Source organism: Semicossyphus pulcher, unplaced genomic scaffold, assembly GCF_022749685.1.
Source record: "Semicossyphus pulcher isolate SPU_LCO1_2020_fin unplaced genomic scaffold, fSemPul1.0.p SCAF_16, whole genome shotgun sequence".
Taxonomy (NCBI): Eukaryota; Metazoa; Chordata; class Actinopteri; order Labriformes; family Labridae; genus Semicossyphus; species Semicossyphus pulcher.
The window spans coordinates 3098094-3116360 of NW_027211670.1; the positions used below are offsets into that span (position 1 = coordinate 3098094).

General features: G+C 47.0%; 1 protein-coding gene across 2 annotated transcripts in view; it reads left to right on the forward strand.

The window, feature by feature from the left end:
• Positions 1 to 2618: 2618 nt before the first annotated feature.
• Positions 2619 to 18267, forward strand: part of fmn2b (formin 2b) — a 30101-nt gene continuing 14452 nt past the window's right edge. The window contains exons 1-11 of one of the 2 annotated variants that reach the window (XM_069664976.1): positions 2619 to 4366; positions 7782 to 8029; positions 9271 to 9452; positions 10354 to 10504; positions 12142 to 12194; positions 13233 to 14215; positions 14304 to 14448; positions 16405 to 16492; positions 17111 to 17172; positions 17467 to 17558; positions 17655 to 17784. In XM_069664976.1, the coding sequence (XP_069521077.1) occupies positions 2769 to 4366; positions 7782 to 8029; positions 9271 to 9452; positions 10354 to 10504; positions 12142 to 12194; positions 13233 to 14215; positions 14304 to 14448; positions 16405 to 16492; positions 17111 to 17172; positions 17467 to 17558; positions 17655 to 17784 (3732 nt within the window). In that variant the 5' untranslated portion in view covers positions 2619 to 2768. The remainder of the gene's footprint in view (positions 4367 to 7781; positions 8030 to 9270; positions 9453 to 10353; positions 10505 to 12141; positions 12195 to 13232; positions 14216 to 14303; positions 14449 to 16404; positions 16493 to 17110; positions 17173 to 17466; positions 17559 to 17654; positions 17785 to 18267) is intronic. The other variant, XM_069664977.1, reaches the window with a different exon arrangement.

Here is an 18267-nt window from a genome sequence, read left to right on the forward strand (position 1 = left end):
ATCTCAGTACAGTTAAAATCCCCACCCAAGAATAAAAAATCCTCAGCACCACAGCCATTCAGCTTGTCACTAATTGTTTCCAACAAACTCTTCCTCTCTGCACCGTTGGTTGGAGCGTAGATGTTGATTAAAAACAAGTGATCAAAGCGAGCTTTGGCTAAAAGAACCCTCCTCCCCTCTATGACATGCTTGACCTCCAGAGAAGCTGGGATAAAAGCTGTGGAGAACAGGAAACCCACTCCTCCACTCACTGTTGTGTTGTGACTTAAAATCACCTGCCCCTCCCATTCTCTATTCCAGTCTGCCTCATTGTTCGACTCCCGGTCTGCCGATCATTTGGTGCATGTCATCCCCCTGTCTGCTCCCCATGTTTCCTGTCTCTCTTCAGCTGTACTATCTAATAAAGGCAAAAGGCCAAAAAAATAATCTTTAAAAAACAAACAAACAAAAAACCCAACAACTATCAATAACTTAATTAAAAAGCTATTTTTTGTCTTTGCCATCATCACTGCTCATTAGTACTTTAAGTACCAGTTTCCTGAGTCTAAAGACTTCCTGGTCAGTGAAGGCTGACTCCTCTCTGTTCCTCATGTGGAGTTTGGCTGAGGTGTACAAAACCTCCAGGAAAATTAGCTTCCACATCGATTAATCTCTTGTTTTTGGTTTGTTGTAAGAAAGACTTCAACATTTTAGCTGTGTACTCTTTTTTTCTCCTGGCTACCGGTCAGTTTAATGAGGGAGACATCACTGTTATCAGACACACAGTCCTCACTGTCACTGCTGTCTGACTGCAGCTGCCTCCCACCTGTCTGTCTGTCTGTCTGACTGCAGCTGCCTTCCACCTGTCTGTCTGTCTGTCTGACTGCAGCTGCCTCCCACATGTCAGTCTGTCTGACTGCAGCTGCCTCCCACCTGTCTGTCTGTCTTTACTTATCTTACTAACTTTAGATCTGCTCTGCACATTCCCTGCTTTGCTCGCACGTTTATGTGGAGCAGGTTTCCACTCTGCCCCCTCCTCCTCCATCATCTCAGCATCTTCAACTCTTTCACCCCATGTGTTACCTGCTTCACCTGTCTCTACCTGTGTCTCACACACCTCACCTCCATCTGTTTCTCCCTCTTTCCCAGCACTCACCTCACCTCCACCTGTTTCTCCCTCTTTCCCACCACTCACCTCATCATTGTCTGTGCCCGGCAGTGGGCGGAGCCGGCTCCCCTCGGCCGGGACAGGTCTTCACTGTGTGTCCTTCTCTACCACAACCAAAACATTTCATGTGGGACGAGGTGGCAAAGATTACATAATCAAAATCATCTACACGGATTTGAAAGCGCAGATTGAGCTTCTCGTCCCGGTTGTTCAAGATCATATACAGTTGTCTCCTGTGCGACACCACGTGTTTCAACAAAGGAGACTTACATCCAGAAAGTATTTTTTTCATGGGAGAAACGAGTTTCCCGTGTCGGGAGAGCTCTCTGCTGAGGAACTCATCTGTGATAAAAGGAGGGACGTTAGACATAATGATTTTTACTGCGGGCAGCGGCAGCGGCAGCACCGACACAAACATTTCATTAATAGTGACACCTGTCTCTATGACCCAGTTCACTTTATCTACCTGGTCCAGAAACAGGACCACGGCGCCGTTCATCCGAGCGGCCAACTTCACGCTGCCGTGACTGACTACCTTCCCAGCGGCTAACCCGACTTCTTCCACGCTGCACGGGAAGCCGGCACTCACCTTGATGCCGTGCCTCCGTGTCAGCTGGGAGAAGTCTCCATTCACTATGGCGTTCGAGACACCGACCAGCTGAGACGCTGGCAGGCTTCAGACAACCACACACTACGCACTACACACAATACACACCAACAAACAACTAAATACTTTTTGTATGAATGACATGAATTGGATTTCTATTGGACTGTGTATCAAAGTGACCTACAAAGCTTTTAATGTGAGTGGCATGAAGAGTTATAATAACTATGAATTCTTTAACAACTATACGGAGACCATGTGTTGAGTCTAATTTCTAGACTTCCGTATTGCATCAGTTAACTGTCTGCACGTAAACTTGGCTAGACTTCAGTTTGACTGGAAATCCTCATCAGTAATAAGATCAGTCACTGGACTCCATCATCGCTGAACCAAAGACGACTTTAGTTCTGAGACAGAAACTGTTTTACGTTTCACAGTTTGTCCTTCGAACTGTTTCCTGTGTGTACACTGTGAAACAAGAAGTGAGGACATGTTGGTACTTTCTAGATGCAGTATCCTGCAGTCACAGAAATATGCATTAGAGGCCCCTTTAACTGAGTCTTTCCCACACTGAGCACTCTGGGTAATGTAGTTTGAACAGGAGCAGCATCTTTATTCCTCTCAGGTCTCTGTTCCTTTTTCCCAGCATGCTTGGCTTTGTGCCTCAGTCCCAGTCTCTCTGCATCTCTCCCAGTCAGAGCTCCAGTCAGAGCTCCAGTCAGCCTGCAGCCTGCGTCACTTCAGCAGATGGAGAGGAGGAGGGAGGGAGGAGGAGGGGGAGGGTAAGACACAGAGAGAGGGGAGGAGGAAAACGAGCTGTCTCTCTCTCTCCTGCATCAGCATCACAGCGAGCCTCCGTCACCGGAAACCAACGAGGAAGAAGGAGCTAAAAACAGTTTCTCCTCCTCCTGAAGAGCTTCAAGGATCAGGCTAAAACGCTCTACCCTCAGGATCGGGACTTGAACGCTCCCCCAGGCAGGAGGACCCCCCAGCATGACCTGAGACCACCTCATCATCATGGGCAACCAGGAGGCGAAGCAGAGGAGAGCTGCAGCAGGGAACGGGAGCTACCCGTCTCTGGACGAAGGATGGAGGGAGGGAGGGGGGGAGGTGACAAAAAAGGGAGCAAAGAAACACCACAATAAGCATGGGGGAGGAGGGGGGGGGCACGGCTCGGCACCAACGAAGAAGAAAAACAAATCTGAGTCCAAGTCGTCAGTTTTCTCCATCAGGAAGAGGAAGAGCAACCTCAGAGGGCGAGGAGACGCGTCAGTGAGCGGCTCCAGAGAGGATGGGTTAGAAGAAGGGACCAAAACACCGGACCTGTCCGACACTGAGCCCCCCCACACACAGAGGAGGCAGGAGAGAGGCGGGAGGGAGGGAGGAAAGGAGACAGAGAAGGATGCAGGGAAGGATGGCAGTAAGGATGGAGGAAAGGATGGAAAGAAGGATGGAGGAGAAGAGGAGGCGCAGAGGAAAACCTCCACGGCAGCCACATCTCCCACTGAGGAGGTGGGGGGGCACCGGGGGGGCAGCTCCGGGTCCGACACCGACATCTACAGCTTCCACTCGGCTGCTGACCACGAGGACCTGCTCGCTGACATCCAGCTCACCATCAGACTCCAGCAGCAGCAGGGAGGGGGGGGGCAGCTCAGCTGGGCGGGAGGAGAGGGTGGGAGGAAGCAGAGCAATGGGGGGGTCAAACTGACGCCCCCCGAGCCGGTGGACCTGACCCCCGAGCTGGAGCTGGGCTCTGATGCTCTGTCATTCCTGGAGACCGGACCTGTGGTCCCCCCCTCACTGAGCCCCCCCTCACACATCGGACCCTCTCCTGTCCCTGTGGACTCCCCCTCACTGAGCCCCCCCTCGCACACCGAACCCTCTCCTGTCCCTGTGGACCCCCCCCTCCCTCACCAGAGGGAGGTGCACCAGAGGGAGGAGAAGGAGAACTGGAGGGAGGAGGGGGGCAGAGAAGCGTCTCTTTGTGCTGCTTCAGGCACAAAGGACCAGCATGCTTTGCTGCAGCAGCCCCCTCACATAGACATTGCCATGGATACAGCAGGGGGGGTAGCAGTCAGCCCGGTCTCCATGACGACCAGCGGTAACAGCCTCCCTGACCTCCTGTTTGATGCTGGGAGACCCCCAGGAGAGGAGGAGGAGGAGGGGGGGACAGAGGTGGATCTGGATATGACCCCCACCCCAGCAGACCACATCAGTCTGGATCAACACAGGGGCCAGAGATTAGGGCCTGGGGGGCGGGGCTATGTGCTTGGTGGGCGGAGCTCAGTGTGTGATGAAGGTGAGGGTCCTCTGGGCTCGGGTCCCTCTGCTGAGTCTCTGGAGGACGGTCTGAGTGCTGAACCTGCCCCCCCCTCTCAGGACCGGAGGGGCAGTGTGTGCTTCCTGCCCCCCCAGGAGAGCCCCCCCCTGGCCAAACACCTCCTCAGACCGTCCCCCTCCCCCTCCTCCTCCCCTGTGGTGAAACCTTACCCCCCTATCTTCCCCTCTTACATCAAGACCACCACCCGCCAGCTCAGCTCCCCTGGAGTGTCCCCCGCCCTCTCTCCCTCCCACAGCCCCCTCTCCCCCCGCAGAGCTCACCTACACCTGACCAGGTACCTGAGCGTTAGCTTCATGCCAACTGTTTGAATCTGTTTATGTTTGACATGCTAACAGGAAATGAGCTTCAGTCTGGTTTGATTAGAATGATGTTAAAGACTCTCAGTGACGTGTTATTAAAGAAACAGGAAGTGATGGCCAGACAGGAAGTGATCTCACTCTCTCTGGTGTGTGTCTTTAATTGTTCACTCCTCTGAGAGGTGTGAATGTTTCTTTCTCTCTGCATGTTAATTATGTTGTGTCTTGAGTTTTTTTAGTTGCAATGCATGATGGGATATAGTGCTGGCTTAGTGACCATCCATTGTAAACTACTATTCACAATGCATTGTGGGATACTTTGGGTCCACTATACTGACATAATATTTGTCACTAAACATTCAGACAGCCTGTAGTGAACTCAATCGTTGTCCCTTCTTGGTTGACCTTTGACCTGAAGAAGAATATAGTTAACATGATCTCAGGTGTACAGTTTAATGACCTGACTGCTCGTGTGTCAGTGTGTTGTCTGATGTGTGACCTCAGTGAGTCTCTTGAAACAGTCTGCGTATTCATGCAGACAGAAACAGGAAGTAAGGAGTCTCAAGTGTTCTGGTTTCTGTTTGGAGCATCGACCAATCACGGCTGACTGTATTTATGAAAACAGACTGTGGAGAGAAAAAGAGGCGGAGCTTATCAGCTGTAACGCTATACCAGAGCCCATCGATTATTGTCTGACATGATTCATCTGTTTATTTTCTACCATCTCAGACAGGGTCTCTCACTCTCATCAGTCAGACTGTAAACAAGCAGGAAGTGTTGGATCATAGACCTGAAACATCGAGTAGAGGCTGAATGTTCAGAGCTGAGGGGTTCACAGAGTCAACACTGAAAATATGAAGCTCACAGTAACAGACAGATAACAGACATATATATTAATATATATAAATACATTAGATCATCTGTACCTGTCACATGTACTCAGCTGTAGCTCACGAACTAACTTTGCTGATGTGGTTAAAATGGTGGAGGGCTTATATGAATCTGTTTGTGACACTGACAGCAGTTTGACCTTCACCAAGTTAGACTCACATAAATATATAAATAACACAGAATGATGAGTTTAACCCTTTCAGTTAGTCTGACAGCAGATTAACACTGTCTGACGTCAGAGCACATGAGGACATTTTCACAGAACTGAAACTGAGGATCAAATATGTAGCCAGCAGGACAAAGAGAAACACAAACAATACGTTTGTGTTTGAAGGTTTTTCATTTAACTTCATTTTAACTTTAAAGGTCCCATATTATGCAAAATTGACTTTGGAATGGTTTTCTAACAATAATATGCGTCCCCAGCCTGTCTACAAACCCCCCCGAAATGAGAAAAGTCTATCCTTTCCCTCTGTTGCTTGCTCCACTTTTCAGAAAATGTGTGAGGAAACAGCCCGATTGCAGCTTTTCCCTACATGACGTCATGAAGGGCAATAACACCTCCTCCAGGTTGGTGACCCCGCCCCAGATAAATGTTTGGTCTGCCCCCTGAAACTTCCTCGCGGGCGCTATTTTATTCCTCTCGCAAACGCTGCTCAGGTAAAATAAACATGGCGAAGGTACGGGCAAAGCACGGCAGTTGCTCTGTTGTTGGCTGCACAAACGAGCACAGGAGTCTATTTTTACCTCCTTCGTCTGAGGTTATGTTGCTTTACTGTATAGGCCTACCAAGCGTGATAGCCTGTTGAATGTGGTTTTAGCATAGCAGCTAACGTAAGTTACTGTTGGTAACATAGTTTCCTTATACTATGTTAAAACCCGTTACCACTCTACGGCCCACCGGCGGGCCGTCATCGCGATTACTACAACATTTGCCCTGCAGCTACGATGATAACTTTATGTTGCCACTCATGTGTCACATCGTTGGAAAGCTACGATCAAGCTCAAGATTCGATTGATATTAACTATTAAAAGATCCAATCACCACAGTGGGTGCAATCAACGGCAACAGAACATAAACAAACATTTACAAAATTGACGTAACTCACCGATGAAGGCTCCCTGTATTCCACTGATGCATATTATTTTCATAAATTCACTCCTGGTACATTGCTAAAGGTCCAGATGATATAATCCAGTAAAGTATTTAGTCCAAAAGCATTATTCCATCAATAAGTATCCACGGATCGCCGTTCGTCGTTACTAATCAGCCGTCAGAAATGCCGCATTTCTCCGTGTATTTACTATAATAACTTCATATTCCCTTTGAAGTGCCGCTCCGTTCCACTATCAAAGTGGAGGCGAGCTTCTTAGCTTTCTATAGAGGTCTCATTTGAACCAATAGGAGCTTCCATTACTGATTCTCAGCCTACAATAGCCAACCAGAGTCGGTGTTGAAGGAAGGTGCCTTTCCCTCTGTGACTGAAGGCAGAGCCGGCCAATAGCAACCGAATTAGCGCATGGTACCGGAGCGGCAGGGGCGTGGACAGGCACAGCTCATTATCATCTAAAGCTACAGACACAGAAACAGCTTATTCTCAGTAGAGCTCAGTAGAGGGAGTTACAGGCTGGCTGAAGTCCAGGAACAAATTGGGTTTTTAGGCAACAGACTTCAAATTGACTGTTCTTGGACCTCTGAGACCTATGTGAACTTGCTGAAAAGGAGTATAATATGGGACCTTTAAAGATAATCTCAAAGATCTCAAAGTTCTCTTCGGCGGCACCTGTGGTGATAAATGGTAACTCCCGGAGCACACTTCCCAGATATCCAGACAGTGCTGCATGTGTGACGTCCATGGTTGGCTCCGGTTGTAACTCTTGAGTTTCCTGGCTGACGGTCGCTTTGTTTTCAGACTGTTTGCTTCATCTGAGCGTCGAGTTTGTTTATTTTTCTTTGGATTTTCACTTATTTTTGAAGTTGTATCTGTAGTCATCCATCTTTTCTTTGTTTGTTCAGCCATAGTAGATTACTGTTTACTCGCAACACTTGCAGAGAGCGGAAAAGCAGCCGCTTAGCTCCGCCTACCCTCTCTGGCAGACCAACCACTGCTGGCTGATGTAAAACGCGTCACTAACTGGGGGCTGCTCCAAAATAATACTATATACTGCAAATGCAAAGGCAGACAGACAGGCAGGCAGACAGGAAGGGTACACTCTAACCTTTGAACACGATCAGGTTTCTGTGTTTAAAGTTTAAAGTTTTTATTTAATTTCATATTTAAAAGTGAAGCTGCTGTTTTTTCATCTTTATTAGTATTTTAGTTTAACCTGTCTCACCTTCTCTTCAGGGCTGTTTATTTACCTGTCTGTCTGACCTTACCTGTCTGTGTGACCATCTCTCTGTTATCTACCTGTCTGCCTGACCTAACCTGTCTGTGTGACCATCTCTCTGTAATCTACCTGTCTGTCTGACCTAACCTGTCTGTCTGGCCCTCTCCTCAGGGCGGTGGGGGGGGGTCAGCAACCCCGGCGGCAGCGCTCTCGCAGCCTGGCCGGCTCTCTGAGTCGATCAGCTGACTGGACGGAGGAGCTGGAGAGGAGGATGAGGAGCAGAGAGGAGGAGGGAGGAGGATCAAGAGAACACCTGGAGGCCTACAGAGGAGGAGGAGGAGGGAGCCAACCTCTGTGCTCCACCAGGAGGTCCTCCTGTGGACAGGTGTCCTCCTGTGGCTTCCAGGACGTCTTCACAGGTGAGAGAGAGTTGTGTTTTAACGTGACAGGTGAGTCAGTGCACCTGAAGGATCCCCTTTCTTCATGTTCCAGATAATTCTAAGCTTAATCCAAAAGGCAACTGGACTTGGTTGAAGTTCTTGAAGACGTTTCACCTCTCATCCGAAAGGCTTCTTCAGTTCTAACAATTCTAGTTAGCTAGAAATATCAGCCTCTGTAGGTCATTAGTATGCTAATAGATGTTAGCATTATTAGCTAGAAATATCAGCCTCTGTAGGTCATTTGTATGCTAATAGATGTTAGCATTATTAGCTAGAAATATCAGCCTCTGTAGGTCATTAGTATGCCAATAGATGTGTAATCAGGGTGAGTCGTTTGCCTGAGCTGTGAGCCCAGTATCACTGAGTCGTTAGTACCCTCTGGTGTTGATGGGTCGTTAGACTCGCATGATCCTGAGTGTGAGTGTGATCTCAGCTGTTTGAGCAGAGAGTTCAATACTGCATTGTCAGTGGGTGACAGGTGGTGTCTTAGGCCACCACTTCTGTTAAGGGATGGTTTTTCCAGCTGAACAAAGATGGCTTCCTTCACACCTCTTTCAAACCAGCGGCCTTCTCTGGCCAGGATGTGAACCTTGCTGTCTTCAAAGGAGTGTCCTTTGTCCTTTAGATGCAGGTGGACCGCTGAGTCCTGACCTGAGCAGCTGGCTCTCCTATGCTGGGTCATGCGTTTGTGGAGGGGTTGTATTGTTTCCCAGATGAACCCAGAAGTTCCTGCATTCCTCATTCCTTTCAGCCCAAACTATTTCTAGCCAATAATGCTCGGTCCACCAGTCAGTTAGAACTGAAGAAGCCTTTCAGATGAGAGGTGAAATATCTTCAAGAACTTCAACCAAGTCCAGCTGCCGTTTGGATTAAGATAAAAAAATACAATGACCTGGATGACTGAGAACCTTCACCACTGTTAGTGTGTCTGTCTCACAGCTGTTTGTGTCTCTGTCTCACAGCTGTTGGTGTCTGTCTCACATCTGTTTGTCTCTGTCCCACAGCTGTTTCTGTCTCACAGCTGTTTGTGTCTCTGTCTCACAGCTGTTTGTCTCTCTGTCTCACAGCTGTTTGTCTCTCTGTCTCACAGCTGTTTGTGTCTGTCTCACAACTGCACTACCTGCTAGTTGGTTGAGTCTCTCTGGTTCTCATGTTTAAAGGGCGCAGCCTGCTGGTTGATCATGCTTTTAATTGATTCTTTATTTTTTCTCGTCTGTTAGGGCGCACCCTGCTGGAGAAGCTGTTCCTGCAGCAGCAGCAGCAGGAGGAGCCGGAGGAGGCAGAGAGGCTCTGCTCGAGGATCTTGGCGATGGGGCTCCTGCTGCCGTTCACTGACTGCTTCAGAGAGCAGCTGGGAGGAAGCTCCGCCCACATCGCCCCCCCAGGACCAACCCGGTTTGATGTATGTAGTCCCAAACTTTGAACCAATCACATCTGTCAGACATTGATCAGCCTCTTTGTCAGTCAGTCAAGTTTGTCAAGAAACACAAGAAGACAAACGCCCCCCCCCCCCCACACACACACACACATCATATTTAGAGGCCCCCCCTCCACACACACACACACACACACATCGTAGTGAGAGGAGTGAGAGGACCCCCCCCCACACACACACACACACCAGAGTGAGTGAACTCAGGAAGAGTTCAGAAATCAGTGTCTGGTGGAATAAGCTGTTTTTTTTATCACAGTTTCACGCCTATCCGCGTGCTATCCTCCAGGCTGTCACAGAGCTGCTGGGTGACGTTAGGCCGCTCTCGGAGCAGCTCGGCTTTGTTCGATGGCTTGTGACCATCCATCTTCCTCTTGATCACATTCTGGCATGACATGTAGAGAGAGATGCTGAAGGAACGTTTGGAGTGGGCTCTTTTTTGTTCCAAACATCTTGGAGAACTAACCACAGATCTTCTGTGGATGTAGGCTTCCTCAGATCCTTCTGTCTCTTCATGTAATCCCAGACAGACTCCGTGATGTTGAGATCAGGGCTCTGTGGGGGCCATACCATCACTTCCAGGACTTGTTGTTCTTCTTCACGCTGAAGATAGTTCTTAATGACATTGGCTGTGTGTTTGTTTTTTAGATTTCTCTTTTGTTCCACACTAATCATTTTGTAAATTCATAAAAATAAGCATTCTTAGTTTACAGCATTTTTCACACCTGCCTAAAACTTTTGCACAGTACTGTGTATATATATATATATATATATATATATATATATTTTATTTTTTTTCTTTCTTTTCACTGTATAAATACAATATATTTATACAGTATAATATATCATAGATATATCTGTATCTGTGCAGCAGGAGCAGCTGTACACGTGGGCCGCGGTGAACCAGCCGCCTCAGGCTCTGGATCCTCTGGAGGGAAAACTTCCAGGACTGAGAGGACTGTGGACCACAGTCCGACCAGGACCAGGAGACAGCAGGGCCAGACTCAGGTCCACAGAGGCCGGTGAGAAACACACACACACACTGTTGACATCACTGACAGACTGATAATAAGATGTCTGATGTGCGTGTGCTGTCTGAAGATCATCATTATTCACGTAGGGATATTACCCAGAGGCAAAAGTGTTTCTGGTGCTTCTCTCAGGTGACCTGTGATCTCTGCTGACTTCGGTCCCTCTGTGATTTTAATCTTTGTGTTCATTGTTTGTTATCGATGTGTTTCTGAGGCTGCTGCCCTGCCTCCAGAGTTTATGCAGGTGCTTTAACTGTAAACTGATCTTTGTGTTTGTTCCTTCCTGCTTCAGAAGACAATCAGGGTGAGTCGTTATTTCTGTCGATTGTTTTTCTGTGCTCAAAATCAGAGAAAAGAAACGTGTGTCCTCTTTCATCCGGTCACAGTCTGATGTGCATCAAGTAGTCATGTTGTATTAATGAAATGAACTCTACATTTGCACTTGTGCTGTCAAAATTGGCCAGAAATTATCTTCGATTATTCCTTCTAAAAAAACACATAGGTTCGAACTATTTGAATATCTAATTTTGCACAATATGTCCACGAGGGCATACGAATACAACGAGAGACAAACTTAGTTGCAAAGATATATTTATGTAAACATAAACATGCCTTTTAAAAGATAAACATAGGCTTGCATCTTGCAAAATAAACAAGTAGTATTAAAAGTACTACTTGTACTTATAAAAGTACATAGTATAAAATAGTATAAAAGTATTTTTTACTTAAACATGAACATACCTACACCTATCCGTTTGGCTGGGGGTGACAATCTCTGTCTCTCTCCGGCTGGGCTGGGATTAGAATTCTCCGCTATCATTACCACATTACCACACGCCACACAGCCGTTGTTTTAGCTTGTTTCAGCGTTTTCTGAATTTAGAATATTCGTTGACCCTAATTTGCACTTTACTTCACATTGTGGTTCTATACGAGAGTTTATTTAATCGTTACAGTCACACAGTGTGCAATAACATTAAAGTATGAAAGTACTTAAGATCAACACGTCAGCATCAGAATCGCTGATCACAGTTTCACGGTTATTTGGAGTTAAATCAGTGTAATAAGGTACGGTAACACCTCCCGATAGTCTTGTTTTTGCTGCCCTCTAGTGGTGAAACTTCTCACCTGGCTGCAGTGATGGACAGATGGAGTTCAGGAACCAGTGACATCACTGGGTGTGTTTACAGGTGCAACTAAGCCACGCCTACCAGTGAAGGTCAGGAAGCCGGGACTGACTGGAAACGTTAGAGCAGAGAGGGCAGCAAATTATGTTTAAAACATGAAGAGGCTGCTGGTTGAACTGGTTTATACTGGTTTGATTGGAACTGATTTATACTGGTTTATACTGGTTTAATTTGAACTGGTTTATACTGGTTTGAACTGGTTTATACTGGTTTGATTTGAACTGGTTTACACTGGTTTGATTTGAACTGGTTTATACTGGTTTGAACTGGTTTGAATTGGTTTGAACTGGTTTATACTGGTATGATATAATATAATATACTATAATATAATACAATGTGATGTGTACTTCAGACTGTGTTTCTAGCTTCCTACAGGATAAATATGAGCTCTGTTCAGAGAGTCTCCGTTGTTCTGACCTGCTGATGTTTCTATCTGTGCAGAACACCAGGCGGCCATATTGGATTTAAAGCAGGCGAATCAGGAGAGCCAAGAGGTCGGTCAATTTAACTTTCTCTACTTTACTTTATGACTGAAGCTGAGTTATGAGGATGTAATGAACAATGGAAGAGTCTGGTTTATATGGAATGACACTGATTAGTGGAGACAGGTGAGCAGGTCATCACACACTGATGGGTGGACTACAACAGTGAACAGATGCATAGATGTAAGGAGGGAAAGTCTGAGGGCTTCTGGTGGAGAGGTGGAGAATAGCAGGGAACCTTGGGTAGGGTGAATGTGACTACAGAGTGGAAACAGGTAGACTGACTGACAGAAACCCCCTCTGAAGGGACAATTTCCAGATTATGACCTGGAGGACATTAACTTAGGAATCCACTGTAGGACCGCAACAGAGACGAGGTCGCTCTAAGGTTCATTGTGGTAACTTATGATCAAACCAAAGGTGAATGTATGATGAAGGACGGGGGGCTCCTGTGCTTTAGCAGTTTGCTGCTGCAGGTCAGTAAGAACAGGTGTCAGCCGAACTGCTGACTGCGAGCCTGGCTGGGTGTTGGCAGGGAAGGCTGCCTGGGGTCCAGTAAAAGCATCAACAGAGGGGCTGACAGGGCCTTTGTTAGGGTGGACCGCCAATTGAAAAAACAGAAGCAGATGTTTGCCAGGCAAACAACTGGGCCACCAACAGGAAGAAGCAGGAGAAAGGGTTGGCTTGGACATAAAGTGTGGATCAGACAGGACTGGTGGCAGTTCTTTAGTTTGGCAGCAGAGTTTCGATAAGGTAGGGAAGCTGAGAATCTATGGCACTGAACCATTTAGAAAGCCATTGGTGTCAGGAGCCAAGGACACCACACCTTCCTTTAGGGGCTCTAAGGTGCCAACTGGTAAGAGCAAAGCTATCAATCAATCAATGAATCATTAAACATGCTCTATATGTAAAGTGTCCCGAAACAACCTTTGTTACTATTTGGCGCCATATAGATAAAAATTGATTGATTGATTATCTGATTCATTATGCTTGCTTTGCTTTTCAACAAACGACGGACTTGTCTGATTTCTGATTTCTTTCTGTGGTTAGCAGGAGGAGTCTATCATCTCATCGTCTAAGCTGAAGGAGAAACACGTGACCGTGATCCAGCAGCTGGAACAAACCATCGAGGACCTCAGGAGTAAGATTGCTGAGCTGGAGCGACAGCCCCCCCTGCTGGACAGAGACACTATGACAGCGCCCCCCTCCACCACCGACAGGGAGTGTGGGGGGGAGGAGGGGCTGCTGAGGGCGGTGTGTGACGCCCACCTACAGACCTCAACTCCGGATCTCCTGGAGGCCAAATCAGTGCAGACCTCCCCCATGGACGACAGCTTCAAAGTGCCTTTTACTGAGGGGGCCGGAGTCAGCAGCTCCCTGCAAGCTCCACCTGGACCAGAGGGCTTCCAGTGTTCATGTCAGCTGCAGCCTCCTCCTCAGACTGTGGCATTTCCTCCTCCACCTCCACCTCCCCCTCCTCCATTACCAGGAGGGTCAGTGCCACCTCCTCCGCCATTACCGGCAGGTTCTGCAGGTCCTCCACCACCACCACCTCCTCCTCCTTTGCCCCTCCCTAGTGGCGTTGCTCCACCTCCTCCCCCTCCCCCTCCCCCTCCCCCTCTCCCCGGTGGCATTGCTCCACCTCCTCCTCCTCCACCGCCCCTCCCTGGTGGCATTGCTCCACCTCCACCTCCACCTCCTCCTCCACCCCTCCCTGGTGGCATTGCTCCACCTCCTCCTCCACCCCTCCCTGGAGGCATTGCTCCACCTCCTCCACCATTACCAGGAACAGTAGGCCCTCCTCCTCCCCCACCTCCTCCAGGCTGTGGTCCTCCTCCTCCACCTCCTCCACCAGGAGCCATCTGCGTCCCCCCTGCTCCTCCAGGCTCTCTGGGCTCCTTGCCTCCTCCTCTTCCGTTTGGGCTTTATGCTCTGGGTCTGACGCAGGAGAAGCCCCCCAGGAAGGCGGTGGTGGAGCCGCCAAGACCCATGAAGCCGCTGTACTGGACCCGGATCCAGCTCAACACCAAAAAGTAAAGGAGTAAAATCCGGCTCAGGACGAAGCTGCTGTTTGGATAAATGGATTATCTGATGATCTATGAATGCTCTTTGTGTTCTCAGGGAGGTTTCTTCTTCGTTGGTGTGGGAGACCATCGAGGAGCCTGACGTGGACTATGAGGAGTTTGTAGAGTTGTTCTCTAAAACAGCTGTTAAAGTGAAGAAGCAGCCGCTCTCTGACACCATCACCAAGTCCAAGGCGAAACAGGTCTGACTGGGTTTTTAAATGTCGGAATGATTCAACTTCAACCAGTCATACATGTTATACACACTAGATATACAAAGTACACACAAAGGCCCCATAAACCCCCCCCACCCTGTCCCACCCACATACAAAAAAAGGAGAAAAGTAAAGTAAATAATCCTGATTTATTCAGACGACCAATGGTGTATCTAGTCTGATATCATCTTTATATCTAATCTGTTACAGGCTTTGGTTAGGTGTCCATGTAGGTCAAGTAGGGTTGCCAGATCTTTAGAAACGTGTTGTATTTATTTCTGAGAGTATAAGTTAACCTTTCAAGTGGAATGCAACTATTCATTTCTAAGAACCATCTAGCTATGAGAAGATGGGAATCCAATTTCCAGGTAATTGCTATACACTTCCTGGCAGTGCACAATGCTATTTCTAAAAACCTCTTTTGAAATGTTCTTAAATGTGCACTCATGGTTGTGAGGTTCCCAAGTAAGCACATTTCTGGATCCAATGGGAAGGTAAATTCTTTTGTCATGATGTCACAGAAGTCAGAAGGTATCAAGTGTTGCGCACAACCAGGTGCGATGCATAAACGAACCCTCCTCTATGTTACAGGTTTTGCTGGACAGGTCATGCTTTCTTCTTAGTTGTTCAAAAGATAACAGGGATCCATTCTTATAACAGTCCCCCTTTCTGTTCCCACACTTCCAGAATCGTGTTATCCACAGTCACGGGTATAACTTCATTGTGTCTCCGGGCTTTGGGTGACAGAGTAGCTTCTTATACAAGACTCTTCCGGACCTCATACCACATTTTAATGATATGTATCAACACAGGGTTATCAGTCCAAGCAGTTATGATCCTTGGGATCCATTTATAAATGAAAACACCAGGTACTGTCTCTTTAAGAGTATGCATTCCAATTATAGCTCAGTGGGGAGGATTGTGCTTCTGAGACAGAAAGGAAACAAGTCTTATTTGAGCAGCCAGATAATACTTTTTAAAACTAGGCGGTCAAAGACCACCCATTTTGTAGTCCCATGTAAGTTTTTCCATAGAGACCCTTGGATTCTTACCATTCCATCTGAATTGTCTCATATGTTTATTAAGGGTTTTAAAGAAACTCTGAGGTACTGGAATAGGACTGGAAGAGATACTGTACCCTCAGTAATATATTGATTTTAACACAATTTATTCGGCCAATCAAGGTAATAGGTACATTTATCCATTTGTATTTTACCAACCAAAGCAGAGAAATTAAGACTATTATCCGTCATAACTCCCAGGTATCTCATCCCGTTAGGGGACCTTTTAAATGGGATACTTTGTTGATGCTCAACATAATCAAAATTTGTAAGTGGGATCATTTCACTTTTTTCGCAATCCAAGAGGGTGTGTAGTTTAGCAAGGGAGTTGAATGGATTTTCTCAAATAAAGGATTATATCAGAAGATTCATTTTGTGGGTTGTTGGACCCACCTTAAAGCACTTTATGTCTCCATCTTGCTGAATTGCTTCTGCAAGAGGCTCAATGGCTAGGACGAAGAGCCCAGGAGACAAGGGGCAACCCTGTCTGCTAGATCTGTTCAGAGAGAAGGCAGTGGAAGTTTGACCATTTGTGATAGTCCTGGCTGGAGGTTTTTTATAGTGTTCTGACCCAATTGATAAAAGAAGGGCCAAACCCAAACTTAGCCAAGACCCTGAACAAAAAAGGCCACTGGAGCCTGTGAAAGGCCTTCTCAGTGTCAAGAGTAACGGCTATGCTAGACTCAGTTCAGGAGTTTGATGTGTGGACGAAGTTAAATAACCTACAAAAGCTGCTGGCAGAGGCATATTGTTTATTTAGTCTTTTGGCTAGAGCTTTAGAAATCAATTTATAATCTGAATAAACTTCCATCATATATGAAACACATATCATGAGACCGTATGTTGTAGAAACAATGCCTATTATTGTGTATGACTGTTTCAGGTTGTGAAGCTCCTGAACAACAAGCGTTCTCAGGCTGTAGGAATACTCATGTCGTCCCTGCATCTGGACATGAAAGATATTCAGCATGGTGAGTTCATCTCCTTTTAACTGTTATAACCGTCATTTTACCATAGACTGTATATAGGAATGGGTGTAGCCACTGTCACATCACCATGTGTCAGCATTTGGAGGACAGGGCAGAGCTAGAGAGTAGTGAGGAAGTCGTAAACACAACTATTATGAGAAAGACTTCAACGTGAACCCGGGTAACTGGGAACTGGGAACAGGCCTGAAACCAAACGTACGTACTGAAAACTCTACCTCTCAGAATGTCTTTTAATACAGCTGAACACTCAGCAAGACATTTTTAGGACTCAATCACAGGCAGCTCCACCCTAGAGCATCCCCAGAACAAGTAGGCTCATTTCCTCATGAACTTCTGCACCATCAGACGTTGTTTTTGTATCCAGTGGATTTAATGGTTTTCATACAGTAACGCAGGCTTCATATTCACAGACAGTAATAATTCCGACTGCTGTCTGTCAGGGTTCTGTCACATTCTGAACCTCATCATCATCCTTCTTCCTGACATTTCTTTACACTGACCACTTTCCTTCAACATAATGTGAATGACTGAACAAGAATATTATGACTTAAAAGAGTGATCACTTGTGACCTTTGACCTATGCCTCTTTCTGTCTTCAAGCCGTCCTGAACTTGGACAACACAGTGGTTGACCTGGAGACGCTGCAGGCACTCTATGAAAATGTGAGCAACTTGTTTTGATGCTCTGACTTTACCAGAACCGGTCAAAGGGCTCTGGGGGGGTTGAAGGGACCTGCAGGGGGCTAATGCTTTTTTGGACCTGCTATTAATCTTGTGCAGGAATCCTGATCATTGATCCCTCACAGAGATGTCCTGGTCATATTGTCCTTACTGACTTTGTGTCATTTATTGTTATTATAACTAGCATGAGGTCAGGTCAGTTCGCTTGTAGTATCTGCACATCCTCTCAGAGTCCTGTGAACAGTTCTAGTGGACTGTCTTTGTGTGTGTCCTCAGAGGGCCCAGCAGGACGAGCTGGACAAGATAGAAAAGCACATGAAGTCCTCCAAAGACAAGGAGAACGCCAAACCTCTGGACAAACCAGAGCAGTGAGTCTCTGTTATTTTGTTCAACAACATAATGCCGTTCTTTAGGAACACAATGTCAAGAAAAAGAGAGAGTTTGTGTTTCCTCTTGTGTTGCAGGTTCCTCCTCCAGCTCTCCCTGATCCCAAACTTCTCTGGTCGAGTTTTTTGCATCCTGTTTCAGTCCAGCTTCTCTGAGTGCATGTCGTCCATAACCAGGAAACTGGACACACTGCAGAGAGTCTGCAAGGTGAGTCAGACACTACAAACACTGCAGAGGGTTTGTAGGCACACAGATACAGTCAGTGAGCTGGTTCCTGTACATGCTTGGTGGTATCAAACCTGGCAACCTCACTCTCCCCCTGAGTCTTCAAACTCCACCTCCTCATCAGAGGGGGTGTTTTTAGGGTTCATGACTTCCAAAGTGTCATTTCCACAGCTCAACAATATCCCAAGTTTTCTCCTACTCTGGACCAGTCTGCTGCTTCTTGAGACGCCTGGGCTAACTGAGCCCAAAAACAATTATTCTTCAGCCTGACGGCTTCCTTCATTGAGGGTGTACACCAGCAGGGTTTTAGATGCTGCCACAGTAGGCCTTCTGGCCACAACTCATAGCAACCGCTTTCACAATGGAGGCTTTTGTTGGGATTCACTGCATCTCCAATATTGGAATGTGTTCATTTATGGACTTTAAACTTTTCAAAATGGCAGCTGAACTTGAAATCTAACTCCC